This window comes from Chelonoidis abingdonii, chromosome 1 (genome assembly GCF_003597395.2).
Source record: "Chelonoidis abingdonii isolate Lonesome George chromosome 1, CheloAbing_2.0, whole genome shotgun sequence".
NCBI classification, from domain to species: domain Eukaryota; kingdom Metazoa; phylum Chordata; order Testudines; family Testudinidae; genus Chelonoidis; species Chelonoidis abingdonii.
The window spans coordinates 251,556,312-251,574,256 of NC_133769.1; the positions used below are offsets into that span (position 1 = coordinate 251,556,312).

Below are 17,945 nucleotides of genomic sequence, written 5' to 3' on the forward strand. Positions count from 1 at the left end.
ACATGAAAAGATCTAGGTTTGCAATTTATGATTAAAACTCTACTATCTACACAATATACATAGACATAAAATGTAAAAACTTAAATATCTTAGAAACAGTAGCCAGTTGTTTTAATTGTCATATTTGAATTCAGCACATCAAAATACATAATAAATAACACATTTTATCTCTGAAGCAGACGACTTCTCAAAAATTGTAGACCAGTGTTATTAAATATTTGGTCCCCATGTAGATACTTGTAGACTGTAATCAAGTCGCCCCTTAACTTTGTCTTTGTTGAGCTAAATAGATTGAGCTCCTTGAGTCCATCACTATAAAGCATGTTTTCTAATCCTTTAATTATTCTTGTAGCTCTTCTCTGAATCCTCTCCAATTTATCAACATCCTTCTTGAATTGTGGATACCAGAACCAGACACAGTATTCCAGCAGCAACAGAATCAGTGCCAAATACAGAGGTAAAATAACCTCTCTACTCCTACTTGAGATTCCCCTGTTCATGCATCTCAAGATCGCATTAACTCTTTTGGCCACAATATCTCATTCAGAGCTCATGGCCAGATTTTTTTTTATTTTATTTTTTTGCGGGGGTGGGGGAATCTTTTTCAGAGTCACTGCTTCCCAGGATAGAGTTCCCCCATCCTGTCAGTATGGTCTACATTCTTTGTTCCCACATGTATACATTTACATTTAGCCGTATTAAAACACAGTTTGCTTGTACCCAGTTTACCAAGTGATCTAGATTACTCTGTTAGTGACCTGACTACTTCATTATTTACCACTCCCCCAACTTTTGTGTTATCTGAAAACTTAGTCAGTGATGGTTTTATGTTTTCTTCCAGGTCATTGATAAAGATGGTAAATAACACAGGGCCAAGAACAGATCCTTGTGCAGTGTTTCTCAAACTGGCGTCATCACTTGTGCAGGGAAAGCCCCTGGTGGGTCAGGCCAGTTTGTTTACCTGCCTCATTCACAGGTCCAGCCGATAGCAGCTCCAACTGGCTGCGGTTTGCTGCTGCAGGCCAATGGGGGCTGCTGGAAGCGGTGGCCAGTAAGTCCCTCAGCCTGCGACATTTCCAGCAGCTCCCATTGGCCTGGAGTAGCGAACCGTGGCCAGTGGGAGCCACAGTCGGCCGGATCTCTGGACGGGGCAGGTAAACAAACTGGACCGGCCCACCAGGGGCTTTCCCTACACAAATGGCGACCCCAGTGTGAAAAACACTGTCCTTGAGTGACCCCACTGGGAACACATCTGCTCAGTGAAGATTCCCCATTTACAGTTATATTGACACCTATCAGTTAGCCAGTTTTTAATCCATTTAATGTGTGCCATGTTAATTTTATATTGTTCAAATTTTTTAATCAAAATGTCATGCAGTACCAAGTCAAACGTCTTATTGCAATTTAAGTATATTACATCAATACCTTTATCAACTGAACTTGTAACCTCATCTAAAAAGGATATCAAGTTAGTTTGATGGGATCTATTTTCCATAAACACATGTTGATTTGCATTTAATTATATTACTCTCCTTTGCTTCTTTATCATATCAGTCACTCCACTATCTTGCCAGGGATCAACGTCAGGCCTATAATTACCTTGGTCATTCCATTTACCCTTTTTAACAATTGACACATTAGCTTTCTTCAGGTCTGTTGGAACTTCCCCAGTGCCCCAAGACTTTTTGAAAATCAACATTAATGATCCAGCAAGCTCCTCAGCCAGCTCTTAAAACTCTTTAATACAAGTTATCTGGACCTGCTGTCAGGACTGAGGGCCTGCAATGGCACCTGCCCAGTTGCCAGGCAGCCAATGAGTGGAGTTGGGCCACAGAAGAATCACCTGATAGGCTAAGGCAGTCAGATGGCTTGCTCTCAAGCCCAGCAGCTGCAGAGGATCAATAGCTGTTCAATGCATAGTCCCATGAATTCTCTGCCTCCCTGCGCTCACCTCACTTCAAGCCTGCTCCAGTTTAGACCCTGCCCTGTGCCCAGCATCACTCCAGTCTAGAACCTGCCCTGCCCCTGGCCTTGCAACCAGCCCTGCTCCTGCCTTCCTTGACTCCAATTAATACAGTTCTGAGCCGGGCTATGGCATTTGGACAATGACTATGGTTCTGCCTCTCTGCCCTGGTTCCGATTCAGTCTTGATCCGGGTCTATAGCATTTGGATTCCAATTCTGGTTCTGACCCTCGCTCTGACCACCAGGCCTGACTTCTGCTCAGACCACTAGGTTAGACTGCCTATGACCCTGCTATCCTGACACCTATTGATTTAAAAATGTCTAACGTTAGTAGCTTCTGTTTAACATCCTCCAGAGATACTAGGGGAACAGAAAGAGTGTTATCACGATATGATGTGATATCATCTGTTTTTTCCCCAAATACAAAACAGATATGTATTGAGCACTTCTGTCTTTTCTTCATTATTATTGATAATTCTTCCATTTTCATCTATCAATGGACCAATACTATTGTCACAACTCTTTTTGTTCCTAATATATTTTTAAAACTCCTTATTGTCCTTAACTGTGCTTGCCATGCATTTCTCCTTGGTTAAGGTCAGATTCAGAGTTGTGAGGGCCCCAGTGATGTTATTTTTGGGGTCACCTTTCCCTAAGTCTCTTCCCCCCAATCTCCCTCCCCTTTAAATTTCTGCCTCTCCCATCATTTTACCCTATCCCCAGTCCTCCTCACTCTACTTTCTCTCTCTTCATGATCAGGATAAAGAGGCAGAACTACTCTTCCCATCACTCCCCTCAAACAATGGGATCTAAAAGAAGGTGAAGGCCTGGCAACTGTTGCTGAGGACAACATAGAGCACATGCTACTTAAAACAAGGCACAGCTACGAGAATGTTAATCAGTACACTCCAACAGTGCAGATCCCCCACTGACTCCTGTTAAATTCAGGATGATCTTACAAATTTGGAGTCCACTCAAAAATGCCCTCAATCTCTCAGATTGTCCAGGCCCAACAGGGTACCCTAAAATATTTCACTCTGCTTAATGGCTACAGGAGAGATTGATCACCATAGTCTTGGTATCGATCAAAAAAAAAAGTAAAAAAAAAAATTCCTTGATTCTCTTAAAGAATCAAAAGTCTAACCATTGGTTATATTAAGGTGGTTGTTATTAATCTGAATACTGCATAGGGATGAAAGAACAGAAGTAGAATATAATGAGATCAATTAAGATTACAAAAGAAGTAAGAGAAGCTGTTGTATCATGAATCATGATTTTATTGTTTAGCAGTCAACTTTTGATGTAACTCAGATTACAATGAATTGGCTAATTTATGGAGTCTTTATTCAGGCAAAACTCCCATTTACTTCAAAGACAGTTTTGCTTGAGTAAAGACTAAAGGCTGTACAGCAGAGGTGGGCAACCTGCAGCTAGTCAGGGTAATCTGCTGGTGGGCTGCGAGACAGTTTGTTCACATTGACCATTCACAGGCACGGCTGCCTGCATCTTCCAGTGCAGTTCACCGTTCCTGGCAATTGGGAGCTGCAGGAAGTGGCATGGGCTGCAAGGACGTGCTGGCCGCCGTTTCTTGCAGCTCCCATTGGCCAGGAATGGCAAACCATGGCCACTAGGAGATGCAGGCAGCTGTGCCCGCAGATGATCAATGTAAACAAATTGTCTTGTGGCCTGCCAGCGGATTATCCTGATGGGCCGCATGCAGCCCACAGGTTGCCCACCACTGCTGTATAGAATTTGGACCATTATTTGGAAATGTCCTCTTAAGCATAAAAGGTTTCTTTGTAATGCACAGGAGAACCTCAAAGTTACAAACCCCTTGGGAATGGAGGTTGCTCATAACTCTTAAATGTTTGTAACTCTGAACAAACTGTTATGGTGGTTCTTTCAAAAGTTTACGGCCTTGGCTACACTGGCGCTTTACAGTGCTGCAACTTTCTCGCTCAGGGGTGTGAAAAAAACACCCCCCTGAGCGCTGCAAGATACAGCGCTGTAAAGTGTCAGTGTAAACAGTGCTGCAGCACTGGGAGCATGGCTCCCAGCACTGCAAGCTAAACCCCATGAGGATGTGGAGTACGTAGAGCGCTGGGAGAGCTCTCTCCCAGCGCTGGCGCTGCGACCACACTCGCACTTCAAAGCGCTACCGTGGCAGCGCTGCTGCGGCAGCACTTTGAAGTTTCAGGTGTAGCCATATCCTACAACTGGACAATGATTTAATACTGCTTTGAAACTTTACTATACAGAAGAAAAATGCTGCTTTTAACTATCTTAATTTAAATTTAAAAAACACAGAAACCGTTTCCTTATCTTGTCAAATCTTTTTTTTTTAAACTTATCCTTAATTTTTTTAGTAGTTTACATTTAACACAATACTGTATTGTACATTATTTGTCTTTTTTTTTTTTTTTTTTTTTGGTCTCTGTTGCCTGATTGTGTACTTGTGGTTCCAAATGAGATGTGTGGTTGACCAGTCAGTTCGTAACTCTAGTGTTTGTAACTCTGAGGTTCTACTGTATTACTTTCTTATAAATGTACTCACTTATTTTTTAAAGTAAAATTAAAACATTATTTGATTTAATATAAAAGACTTAATTTCTTCCCCAATTGGTCTGTAAAAAGTTTATATATGAATCTTAACACTTGCTTAATAGGATTTCTACATATACTTCAATGGACCATTATGATCATATTTCCCTCTGCTCGATATTTTTTCTATTTGCTTTATCAAACTTTTCTGAGTAGAGCATATTATATATTGATTTATAAGTAGAGATGATTTATCATAGCATTTTTTTTTTTTAAGAAACTACAGTGCCAGAAAGTGGGGAAAATATGCAATAATAGCTAAACCATGTTACATTTTAACAATGTAAACAATATTCAATGAGCCAACTGAATAAATATTCTTGTGTTACTATTTCCCTAGCTCTGTAGGTCTATTAAAATGATTAGTTATTATGCTGCATCAAACAGGTGCTTTTAAATCACTCTTCAGACAATAGTTCAAAATTTGGATAATATACTTAAGCATTTTCTTCCCATAGAGATTCTATGGTACAGTTTGATTCATTTAAGGTTTTTACTTTATTTCACTCTATGCTTTCTTTCACATATAGTGTCACTCCCCCACCAGTTCGACCTACTCTGTCATTCCTATATATATTTTTACCCTGGTATTACTATGTCCCATTGATTATCATCATTCTACCAAGTTTCTGTGATGCCTATTATATCAATATCCTCTTTAATACCAAGCACTCAAGTTCACCCATCATACTATTTAGATTTCTAGTATTTGTATACAAGTACTTATAAAGTTTGTCACTTTTTAGAGGTCTACCATTACATAATGTAAATGAATAGGACTCTTTTTCATTTGACGCTCTTTTCAGTTCTTACATGTACTTTATCAACTTCCATGCTCTCTGCTTTACTAGGATATAGAGAAACCCCATTCACAGATCCTCACCTAATGGATATTTCTGCTGGAAGCATGTGCTCCTCCAAACGTGTCGACTTTCCCTAGCCCTTAGTTTAAAAACTCTCCAACAATCTTTTTAATTTTTACAAACCAGCTATCTGATTCAGTTTTAAGTTCATATCCTTCCTGTATAGGCTCCTCCTTTCCCAAAAGGTTCCCCAGTTCCTAATAAACCCAAAACCTTCCTCCCTACACCACTGTCTCAGCCATACATTGAGACCTTGTAGCTCTGCCTATTTAACTGGCCTGTTTGTGGAACTGGAAGCATTTCAAAGAATGCTACCATGGAGGTCCTGGACTTCAATCTCTTACCAGCAGCCTAACCTTTCCCTATGTCGTTGGGAACTACCTGTACTACAACAACCGGCTTCTCCTCAGCACTGCACATAAGTCTGTCTAGATGTCTCGCACGATCTGCAACCTTTTCACCCACCAGGTAATTTACCATGTGGTTCGTCCAGACATCACAAATCTCTATGGATAGAAATTCCATGCTTGAATAATACGAAGTTAGCAGTAGGAATATACGACCAACCACCTGAGCAGGATGGTGATGGTGATTGTGACATGCTCCAGGAGAATAGAGAAGCTATAAGAATAGAAAACTCAGTAATAATGGGGGATTTCAACTATCCCTATATTGACTGGGTCACCACAGGATGGGATGCAAAGATAAAGAAACCATTAATGACTGCTTCATAGAGCACCTAGTCCTGGACTCCATGAGGGGAGAGGCAATTCTTTATTCAGTCCTAAGTGGAGCACAGGATCTGGCCTAAGAAGTGAATATAGCTGAGCAGCTCAGTAATAGCAACCAGTGCCATAACAAGGGCAAAGCGAGTGAGACACTTGCCTTGGGTGTGGAAAGTGGAGGGGCGTAGCTGTACCGCGATCAGTGGCGGTTCGGCAGCAGGTCTACCACCGCCGCTTCTTCAGCGGCGGGTCCCTGAGTCCCTATCGGAGGGAAGGACCTGCCGCCGAAGAATGAATGAGGCGGTGGCGGGTCCTTCTCTCCGACAGGGACTCAGGGACCCGCCGCCGAATTGCCGCCGAAGAGCCTGGAGCCAGCCCTTGCCTTGGGCACAAAAATTCCTTCTTACAGCTCTGATAGCAACCACAATAACATTAAATTTAACATCAGGGGCAGGGAGGGAAGAATACCAAAGAAGTCCACCACAGTAGCATTTAACTTCAGAAAGGGGAACTACACAAAAATGAGGAAGCTAGTTGAATGGAAATTAAAAGGTACAGTTACAAAAGTGAATTGCCTGCAAGCAGCAAGGAAACTTTTTAAAACCATCAAAATAGAGGTTCAAATTAAATGTATACCCCAAAATTAAAAACAAAAAAATTAAGTAGTAAGAGGACAAAAAAGTGCCATCATTGCTAAACAAAGTAAAAGAAGTGGTTAGAGACAAAAAGGCATCCTTTAAAAATCTGAAGTCAAACCCTATTGAGGAAAACAGAGAGGAGCATAAACTGTGGTAAGTCAAGTGTAAAAGTATAATATGGTAAGCCAAAAAAGAATTTGAAGAGCCACTATCAAAAGACTCAAGCTAGCAGTAAAAAAATTTTATGTACATCAGAAGCAGGAAACCTGCCAAACAATCAATGGGGCCACTGAACAATCAAGGTGCTAAAGGAGCATTTAAGGAAGATAAGGCCATTGAGGAGAAGCTAAATTAATTCTTTGCATTGGCCTTCATTGCAGAGGATGTGAAGGATTTTCCCACATTTTAGTCATTCTTTCTAACTGGAAAATCTGAGGAACTGTCCCAGATTGAGTTGTCAGTAGAGGTGGTTTTGGAACAAATTGATAAATTAAACAGTAATAAGTCACCAGGACCAGATGGCATTCACCCAAGAGTTTGAAGGAACTCAAATGTGAAACTGCAGAACTACTAACTGTGTCGCGTAACCTATAATTTAAATAAGCTTCTGTACTGGATGACTGGAGGATAGCTAATGTGACACCATTTTTTTTAAAAGGCTCCAGAGGCAATCCTGGCCATTTCAAGCCAGTAAACCTAACTTCAGTACCAGATAAATTGGTTTAAACTGTAATAAAAAACAATTATCAGACTCATAGATGAAGGCGATTTGTTGGGGGAAGAGTCAGCATGGCTTTTGTAAAGGGAAATCATGCCTCACCAATCTATTAGCATTCTTTGACGGAGGTCATATAGACGAGGGTGATCCAGTGGATATAGTGCACTTAGATTTTCAGAAAGCTTCTGACAAGATTCCTCGTCAAAGGCTCTTAAGCAAAGTAAGCAGTCCTGGAATAAGAGGGAAGGTCCTCTCATGGATCAGTAACCGGATAAAAGACAGGAATCAAATGGTAGGAATAAATGGTCAGTTTTCAGAACAGAGAGAGGTAAATAGTGGTGTCCCCCAGGGACCTGTACTGTGACCAGTGCTGTTCAACACATTCACAATTAATCTGGAAAAAGGGATAAACAGCGAAATGGCAAAATTTGCAGACGATTCAAAATTATTCAGGATAATTAAGTCCAAAGCAGACTGCAAGGAGTTACAAAGGGATCTCACAAGACTGGGCGAATAGGAATGAGTTAATTGCTTGAGTTAACTGTGATTAATCGACAGCCCTAATAAAAAAGGCCGATTAGGAAAGGGATAGATAATAAGACAGTACATATCATAATGCCACTATATAAATCCATGGTACGTGTACACCTTGAAAAATGTGTGCTGTTATGGTTGCCCCATCTCAAAAGATATATTAGAACTGGAAAAGGTACAGAGAAGGACAACAGAAATCATTAGGGATATGGAACAGCATTCATAAGAGGAGAGATTAAAAAGACAGGGACTTTTCAGCTTGAAAAAGACATGACTAAGGGAAAATATTAGAGGTCTATAAAATAATGACTGGTGTAGAGAAAGGAAATACGGAAGTGTTATTTACTCCTTCACATAACACAAGAACCAGGGGTCACCCAATGAAATTAATAGGCAGCAGGTTTAAAACAAATCAAAGGTAGTACTTCATCACACAATGTACAGTCAACCTGGAACTTGTTGCCAGGGGATGTTGTGAAGACCAAAACTATAAATGCGTTAAAAAAGAAAAGATCTATCAATGGCTATTAGTGAAGATGGTCAGGGATGCAACCCCAGGATCTAGGTGTCCCTAGCCTCTGACTGCCGCAAGGATCACACAATAATTGCCCTGTTTATATACTCCCTCTGTAGCACCTGGAACTGGCAACTGTCAGAAGAGAGGATACTGGGCTAGATGGGCTATTGGTCTGACCCAGTATTGTCATTCTTATGTTCTCAAAGGACTTCACATTTTTAACAGTGCAGGATTTTTTAGACCTTGTGCAAACTACATTTCTTTTCTGATCATAAAGCATGTGCTCCCATCTGGATCATATTTTGATACTGTGAATCTTAATCTTTTGCAGAGGTACTCAGCAATGGAATGGGTACTATTTGTTAGAAATTGAAATAAGTTATGAAACAGCTGCGATAGCTCATGTTACTTATTTCCCTTTTCAGTGATAAAGAGCTTAAACACTTGCATGGCACACAAAAATAGAGACGAAAAAGGATGACTGAGAAAGCAAGTAATGTAGAAATGTCCATGATCAGTATTTCAAGAAAGTAAATAATTAATATCTACATGGAAGTCTATTAGACTGCTCTTCCTATGAGTCACTATGAGTACTCAAGTAATTCCTTAAATCTCACAAGCAAATATTATAGAATATAGCATAGTTTTTATATTAAAAACATTATCATTGTATCGGACTGAAAATAATGTTTTTAACATTATCACCACACTGTGAAACTAGAAACAGCTTCTCAGTCATTTAGTCAAGACAACTGAGCAATGGGAGTTAAAAAAAGCTTCCAAAGCATCAGAAGTTCTACAGTCAAGCCCATTAAAAAACAGCTAATCTGTTCCAGTTCTAATTCTCTTCTAATGGGTTTCCTTAAATGTACTTTACATTAGTTGTAATTAGTTCAAAATATTGTTACTTATATCCTTGTAAGAACTAGGATGTGTGATTGCATTTTCATCTATCTGGTTTATACTTTTACTTTAGTCAAATATCACATAGATTTTTAAATCATGTTACACATTGCTTATTGTTACTTAGTTGGATTCTTCAATATGATTTGAATTAACCAAGGAATGCTTTCATGTTTCTACTTTGAAAATAGCAGCACTAGCACCAATTTGTTTGAAGATAACAAAGTGTAGATAAGCTTGAAAAGTTATAGTTCTTATCTAAGACATCTCCACTTATGTTTTATTTTGACTGATTTATTAATTTTAGAAAACGTGCTTATCAAAATCTCTAAGCACATGGGTAATAATTTTTTAAATACAGAATTGACAGTTAACTAAATTGACTCACTATTAAAAGACTTGAAATCCTCACTTCAATTAAAACAAACCTTGAACCTATCCCAACCTCATTCTCACAGACAGAAGCCCATGTAAACAGATGTGCCTTCCAGTATGCCCAAAAGTGCAACAAACCTTTGCTTCATCAAACTATGAAAGCTGAGTTCCAGAGCTGAATGCCTGCCATTGAAAATACACTGTCTGGAGTCCTAGCCCATTTAAATTTGGGCCTGACTAGCCTGAATGCCTTGGATAACTTCAGCTGATGGAACAAAAACACAAGATAAGATGCAATTTCTAAAGTTTTAAAAAGGTCAAAACTAACATATTGAATTGTGTCAAAAAATGAATAAAAAAACAGTGCAGACTACAGAGCCTGGATGCCATATGCTCCCTGCCTATACACTGCAAGGTACATGTTTGTAGTGTTGTTATAGCAGTGTTGGCCCTAAGAGATGAAACAGACAACCATAGGTGAGGAAATACCTTCTATTGGATGAACTTCTGTTGGTGAAAGAGAAACTTTCGAGCTCTACAGAGCTGTTCTTCAGGTTTGGAGCTCAAAAGCTTGTCTCTTTCACCAACAGAAGTTGAGCCAATAAAAATTATTACCTTACCCAATTTGTCTCTAAGTAAATGGGCAGACACATTTTGCGTTAGTTGAAATTTTTGAATGATCATCAGGCCTAGCCACAAACAGCACACACTGTATCATAGTGATTCAGTCTAGGAGGTGGTAAAGGCATAGATAACTCAAGGTCCTCATCTTAGAGGAAAGGGTTGCACTCTCCTTGCCAAACAACAATGAAAAAAGAACTCTTGGTTATTACTTGATCTTTAAAAGCTGATGATCTAACAAGACGCTGCCTGAATTACACACTTCAGTAACAAATGATGGGAAATGACCGATCAAAGAGGCACATATTAACATTGCTGTCTCCTCCAGGTATTTTTCCTTGTCAACAAGCATCACTTATCTTCTCTGGATTGAGCTTCAACCAACTAGCTCTCATCCAGGTCCAGATCTCAGTTTCTCTGCTCTCTGTCTAGCTATCCCATCAAGACTTGATGGAACAGGGACAGAGCTGAGTATCACCTGCATGTTGATGACACCACAGCCCATCTTGCCATACTTCCTCCTCCTTCTCCCCAGCTTCAGTACATATTGTGGCACCTCACACAAGCATAGGACAAGAAAACCAGTCAGGTTCTCTCCTCAAAGAAAACATATCCAGAGTTACACAAATCTAGAGGCTTAAGGGCTGCCAGGAAGGCCTGTATAGTTTTTATCATTATATATCAAACTGCTGGTCTTGGACCATCAACTTGTCTACAGTGGGGGAGCAGAGGGAAAACACACTGTCCCACTGTCTTCCCCAAATATCATTCTTCAAACTAAAAACCAATGTAGGGATGGAAAATATATTATTCTTTACAAATTTTAATTTCCTGAAACACACAGATTAGAGATAATAAGCCAGATCCTCAGCTTGTGTAAATTGTCATAATGCGTTGAAGTCAACAGCGCTATGCTGATTTAAACCAGCTGAGAAACTGACGCAACATATCTAGCAAATAAGTACTCGCATGGACATAGTTTTAAGGCATTATCATTTAGTTGATACAGCATTTTGAAGATGAAAAGCTCTACATTCTTATTTGTTTGTATTATATGTAGCAAATACAATTTGTCCAGTGCTGTAAAAGAACAAATAAGGCAATTCCCAACCCGTAGAGCTTACAGTATAAAAGGCAGATAGAAGAAAGAATACACTGTGAAATCCATAGACAGGAATAACTTATGACTATCATCGTTGTTATTGTCTACTCACACTTATAATCGTCACAGAAGGGGTGAATTTTTAGATAGGGTTTTAATGAGGAGAAGGTGGTGGCTTTGTTAATCAGAATTGGAAAGTGAGCAGAGTGGGAAAAGGTACAAAGATGGAACCAAGAGAAAAATGAGAAGGGCATCAAGCATGGCATTGCTGGTAGAAGGAGGCAGGGGATGAAGGGACGGGAATAAGAGACAGTCCAAGACACCCTGGAACATAGTTCTGTGGGACCTTGAAGATTAAGATCATCACAGCTTGTTGCTCCAAAATTGCAGCAAATACCATGGTGCTGTCACCTATCTTGAACAGTACAGGATGTTGACAGGGACACTGCATTAAGCATTTGTCTAGACTCTCCATGTTCCTTCGTTTCCATTTGATCATATTGTCACCAGTCTTCAGCACCCCAGCTCTTGCTCAATTTAGAGTACACCACTATTTCCATTTGAGGTCAATGACTGGAGGAAGTTGTTCTGACAAAACCATCTTCTCCAGGATCATCAGCATTTCCCACCATTTTGTTATCTCCAAATATCACAGTGGAAGGTGACAAGAGTAAGGGATTTTCAGAGGCAAAACTCTTTCTGAACTTCAGCTTTTTGGGAAAATGTGTCCATGCAGTGGGTATCTTGGATCATGCACCTGTTTTTGTCTCTCCTTTCTACTGATGGTGGTGCAGTGCCCATGACGCAGTACAGCGACACCACAGGAGTCAGTTTCAAAGCCCCTCTTATGACCCTACAGGCATGAATAAGTTCAGTATCAATTTGTGTGCATGACTTGAGTGTGACCATACTGGGACACAGTACTCCACAAATGAATAACACAAGGCGAGACTAGTTGCTCAGAGTGTTTTACAGTTAGCTGCCCATTTTGTATTGTACAGTTTCTGGGGTACACAGTTCCTGGAGTTCACTTTCTTTTTCAGCTTCTTCTTGTATTCTTTGTATGTCAGTGTTCAATCTAATGTGACCCCAATGTACACCAGATGTTTCACAGAGCTCTCAAGATTAAGATGAGAAGTTTAACACATATACAATTAAGTATCATTATTCTTATGAATGTATTAGTGTATCTGGAATGGTAAACTATGGTCCCTGTCCTAAAGAAGGAAAGATATGCATGGGTTAAGTGACCTCTAAGAAAAAAATCAATATTAACTGAAAATTAACATTTTAATACTTGCAGTGTCTAGGGAACTATTTGTAAAATTAGCTTTCCAGAATCTTCTCTAGTGAAGAGTCTGTACAAAATTAAAATGATCTCAGCTTGCACAAATACAAGACTTTGTGACTAAAAACTGGACTACTCTGGGATCAAAAAGTTACAAAAGGTTCTTTTACAAGACTGCTGGATGTCTACCCACTTTTTATTAAGAGCAGTTTCCAAACAAAACTCTCATTGACTTCAAATGGAGCAGGAACAGACCCAAAGATAGCAAATGAGCTAGTAATTCAATACATGGTCTGTATAAAACAGTGGGCCACCTTACACTGTGGCATTTGACATTGACCTCTACTTGGAAACTACACAGTTACATGTGTATTTATTTACAATACTAGGGCACCACTACAAAACTAATGATAATTCAAAATATCCAAAAGCACCAGATCAGCAACATATTCATTGATTATGCACTTCGCTACTTGTGCCTAAACCACCACCATTTTATACAGGACTAACATGCCTTATACTTAAATATGCATACACTTTACTTTTTGTATGCTATAACATGATGAATAAATGCATTAATAAGCCTAATAATTTTATTTAATTGATTTAACCCTTACAATTTTGTAAATATTTACCAGATTCAGCAAGGTACTTAAGTATGTGTCTCACTTTAAGCACCTGTAGTTCCTTTACAAAATTGCTTTCAGCAGGATTCCTCACATGTTTAAAGTTGGGAACATGCTTAAGCACCTAGCTGAATCTGGGCCTAAGTTTGACCAATACAACACAGAACAGCTGCATGATTTTTATTTTTATTCTTTAAACACAAAACCATGCGTGGCACTTCGATTTAACTCATTTGGCCTGATTCTCTACTATCTTGCACCTTGTGTAATTTGTTTTAGCGAGACCAAAAGAGGTGTAAAACACTACCAAATCAGAATAAGACCATTTTGCACAGTGTAAAAGAACACACAAGTTGCTAGGCAGTGGAAAAATTTGGCTCCTTGCATTTGTACAAATAAACTAAATATTACATACAAATGAATTGATACAGAAAGAAAATATACGAGGTGGTGGTGTGGTACGAAGTTGTTATTGCTGAGAAGCTGGGATAACTGCATTACTCACCAGGCAGGAGTGAGTTATCTCCCCCAAAAGTGCCAACGAAAATGTTATACAACACACATGATTATGTTTTGTTTATGCCACAAATTTGCATGGTTCTGTTGGATTTTCTATCTGAGCGTCACTCAGCTTTTGTAATTTGAAATATGTTACTGGGGGTGGGGGGGGAAGATGCCATTGGTGTGGATGTAACTTGGTAGAAATTGCAATTCAATATAAAAATCAACTTAAATAGCCTTCTGCAGTTTACAATATACTAATGAATATCCTCTCTTATGATGGGTTTCTGGCCCATGTATATGATACAAATATTATATTACATTTTGTATGCTACAGCATGAACAGCAGAGTAAAAATGTAATGGGTATTAATTGGAGGGCAAATTCATCAAAACTGATGTATTCAATACAATATTTACACTGTCCTCAATGAGAACTGTGTACCATACTACTGTTGATTTGGACATCCTTTTTAAACCATTCTGATTTTCGAACAACAAAAATGTAAAGAAGAAAACTTTAGAGAAGCATGTTAATATTTAGTGATTTCACTTTTAAGCAAAACAGCCACCAAGTACTGCAAAAAGCAGCTTTTCTGTCATTAGTTAAGTGCACAAATTGTCAATATGACTACATTCAAAAAAATGAAACACAATATTTATTCTTGCTGCATGGAAAATTAAATCCTCTAAGTGTTTTCCTTTGCCATGAAAGTATTCATGGTATAAAATATTTTTTGCTCCTTTAGAAGGATGCTGTCAAGTCTTTTAGGTCTAAAATTAGATCTACAAGGTTTATTTTGGTTAGTGAGTATGCCCTACAAGGCAGGGTTCTTTGTAAATTTCAATAACCAGTCTGTTCACAAGAAAGAAGCTGGCAGCACAGAGGAAGGACAGCCCACAATCATAAACAAGCGCGCATTGCCCACAATCGTAAACAAGCCCAGGGCCCTGTGCCTGTTGTTGCTGGGTCACCCAGTTGTAAAGCTGTCATTTTACTAATATTCATGCTTTAAGCTTACAGTATGTGACATCAGTACTTCTGCTATGACTCTAACTTGATCATTCTGAGTTTTTTATTCTGAAACATTTGCTAAAATAGCTTCTTTGTGATAAACTTCCAGCAAACAACCTCAGATTCACCAACTCATTCATCAGAACACAGCTACACTTTCTTCCTGAAAAAATGCAAACAGAAAATGATAACTCTTATGAAAATCTTGTTTTATAGAGAAGTCATGATTAATGTATGTGATTCACTTTTAGAGGGCTTGATGTTTAATTTTTTTGTGCACCCAACCCTGCAAAGACTTCAGGGGACGGTTTAGATGAGCAAGGAATGCAGGATCAGGCTCACTATTACCCAACTGTCTATAATGTTTCATTTGAAACATTTGTAGTGTACTTTGTAAATACATACTTAGACTATTTAAAAAAAATACTTGTTACACAAATGTGTAGGTTTTTTAAAAAGTGTGTTATCTGGGATTCTAGAAATGTCCCTTGGATCAACATTATCAATTAAATCAGTAGAACCTATCATACTATGTTCAAAGTGATTCAATAACACTCAAAGCATGCTAAAAAGGTTAGAAAAAGCAGCAATTGCTGGACATAGTACTAGCTGGGCTTCCAACATCATAGTCTCAACTTTTTCCATTTTTTAATTATTAAATATAAACAGCTAAGCTACAAATTGGACTAATAGCCACCACTTTCCCCTTAAAAAAATGAGAAGGGAGGGATGTTCCCAAACCAGACAAAAGCACTATTTCCTCCCTTCTCCCTCCCACCTATTAAATAGAAAGTTGGTGGAATTTAATTTTAAAAGCATGTATGTGGGCTGAAATTTTAAAATCAGTCCAGAGATAAAGGTTAAGGTTTGAATGTAAAACTAAAAATTGGTATTTATTACTGAAATTCAGACACAACCCTAACTAGTAGCACAGCCAGCAATGCTGTAATTAACAACTTTTATAGAATAGTAACAAATTGTTCTATTATAATTGATCTTTAAAGTTCCCACAGCAATATACAAGTTTTATTATATTGCATGTCATCAGTGTATGCATTTATAAGAGCCAGCATTATGCATTGCATGAACGGTGAGATCTTTTGTAAGAGGAAGCTCACTAATGGATTTGCTTGTCCAGCTTACTTTGTTAAGCCTGTCATGGAAAAGATAAGATGTAGTTGCTGAATGCATTCTCTGCTGATACCGATCACATAAAATGTAACAGAAATGCAACACTGTTAACTGATTTAAGGTAAAAATAATCTCAACTCCCAAATATACCATTCGAGCTAACAGGACAAAAACTGCAGTTAATACCCCTCTTCCAGCAAATGCTCACTTAAAATGATTAACATAACACAAATTCCTGTAGTAATAAGAATACACTGGCGCTGAAATAATTATACCACTTGGATAGGTGGGGTGAAGGGGGGAGAACGGGCGGAGGAAGCACGAGTGGGTTTCAGAGGCACCTGCTGCTGGAATTAAACTGCTCCAAATAAAGATTCCGTACAACACATGCACTTCGGGCCATGAGAAGCTTCAGTATAATTCCATTTCACCCATCGCCTTTTCATGCACAAAAGGGTTAATCCAGGGGGGTTACAAACAACAGTGACACACCGTGGAGCAGCACACACCGGTACCACAAAGTACCTGCGACTGACAAGCAAAAAGCCCCAGCCTGCTCTGGCTGGACCGGCACTTTCTCCTCCACGGCCGCAGCTGCTATTACCCAGTTTGCTTGATTGCGGGCAAGGGTGGCAAAGCCCCCGGCGAGGGTGCCCAAGTGCTGCGCATCCAGCAGCAGTAGCAGCTACCGAAATACCAGCCCCTGGGCTGGAGGGAGGCTGTGACCGGGGAGAGTCGACAATGGCATTTCTATGAATGGGTTTCCTGCGCGCAGCCCGTTCAGCCTGACAGACACTGGACCTTCCTCCCCGCTCCAAAGCACCGGCCACCCACAAGGGATGGTTAGGGGGCGCAGAAGGGTGCGACGAAGAGTCCAAGGGGATGGGGGGCGTGAGCGGGGTGCAATCGGACTGGGAGGAAGAGCGAGGCACAGGGGTGCAGAGGAGGCAGGAGCGGGGAGCAGTGGGTGGAAGGGAGGGACATTGGGGTGCAGTCGGAGGCAGAAGCGGGGTGCAGTGGGTGGAAGGAAGGAGCACAGGGGCGCAGAGGAGACAGAAGCGGGGTGCAGTGGGAGGAAGGGAGGAAAACTGGAGTGCAGTGGGCGGCAGAAGCGGGGTGCAGTGGGAGGAAGGGCGGAGCACAGGGGCAGAAGAGGCAGGAGCGGGGTGCAGTGGGAGGACAAGGAGCACGGGAGAAGGGGCACGGCGGGCTGGGGGTCCATGAAGGGGACCAGGGACACGCCACGAGCCGGGGAGCGGGGCTGGAGCCAGGGGCGCTTGCGGCGAGGGAGCAGGGGAGGTCCTTCCCTCCGGAGCCCGAGCTGAAGCGCCACATTCCCCCGCCGGGACCCAGTCCGACTCAGGTGCGGCGCGCCGTGGAGGGGGCCCGGCCCGGCCCGGCAGCACTCACCAGAGGGAGTCCAGGTCCCATTCCTGGAGCAGGGCAAAGTCGAAGCTGTCCATGGTGAGGACGAGGAGGAGACGCGTCAGCGCGGCTGAGCTGCACCAGCGGAGCGTCCCCGGGACATCGCCACCGCACCGAGCCCGCCCCTGCGCCTCCGGGGCTCGGGGCTGCCCAGGGCAACACGCAGCCGCCGCCGCGGGCCCCCCACTGCACCCCGCTTCTGCCGCCCACTGCACTCCAGTTTTCCTCCCTTCCTCGCCCCGCCGCGCGCTCTCCTCCCCTCAGCGCCGCGTGTGTGTGTGTGTGTCACTCCCGGGCTCGCCGTGCAGCCCGCGCTGTGCCTCTTCCTGGCAGGTAGAGCTCGCAGCCGCCGGGGCTGGCTTGCAACCTGCGCCGCCTCCCGCCCAGCCCCCTTTGTTT

General features: G+C 41.1%; 1 protein-coding gene across 1 annotated transcript in view; it reads right to left on the reverse strand.

Moving 5' to 3' along the window:
* Window positions 1-17,639, reverse strand: part of AFF3 (ALF transcription elongation factor 3) — a 492,261-nt gene extending 474,622 nt beyond the window's left edge. Inside the window, exon 1 of the mRNA XM_032765391.2 lies at window positions 17,532-17,639. Coding sequence (XP_032621282.1) covers window positions 17,532-17,584 — 53 coding nt within the window. The 5' untranslated portion in view covers window positions 17,585-17,639. The remainder of the gene's footprint in view (window positions 1-17,531) is intronic.
* Window positions 17,640-17,945: the final 306 nt, after the last annotated feature.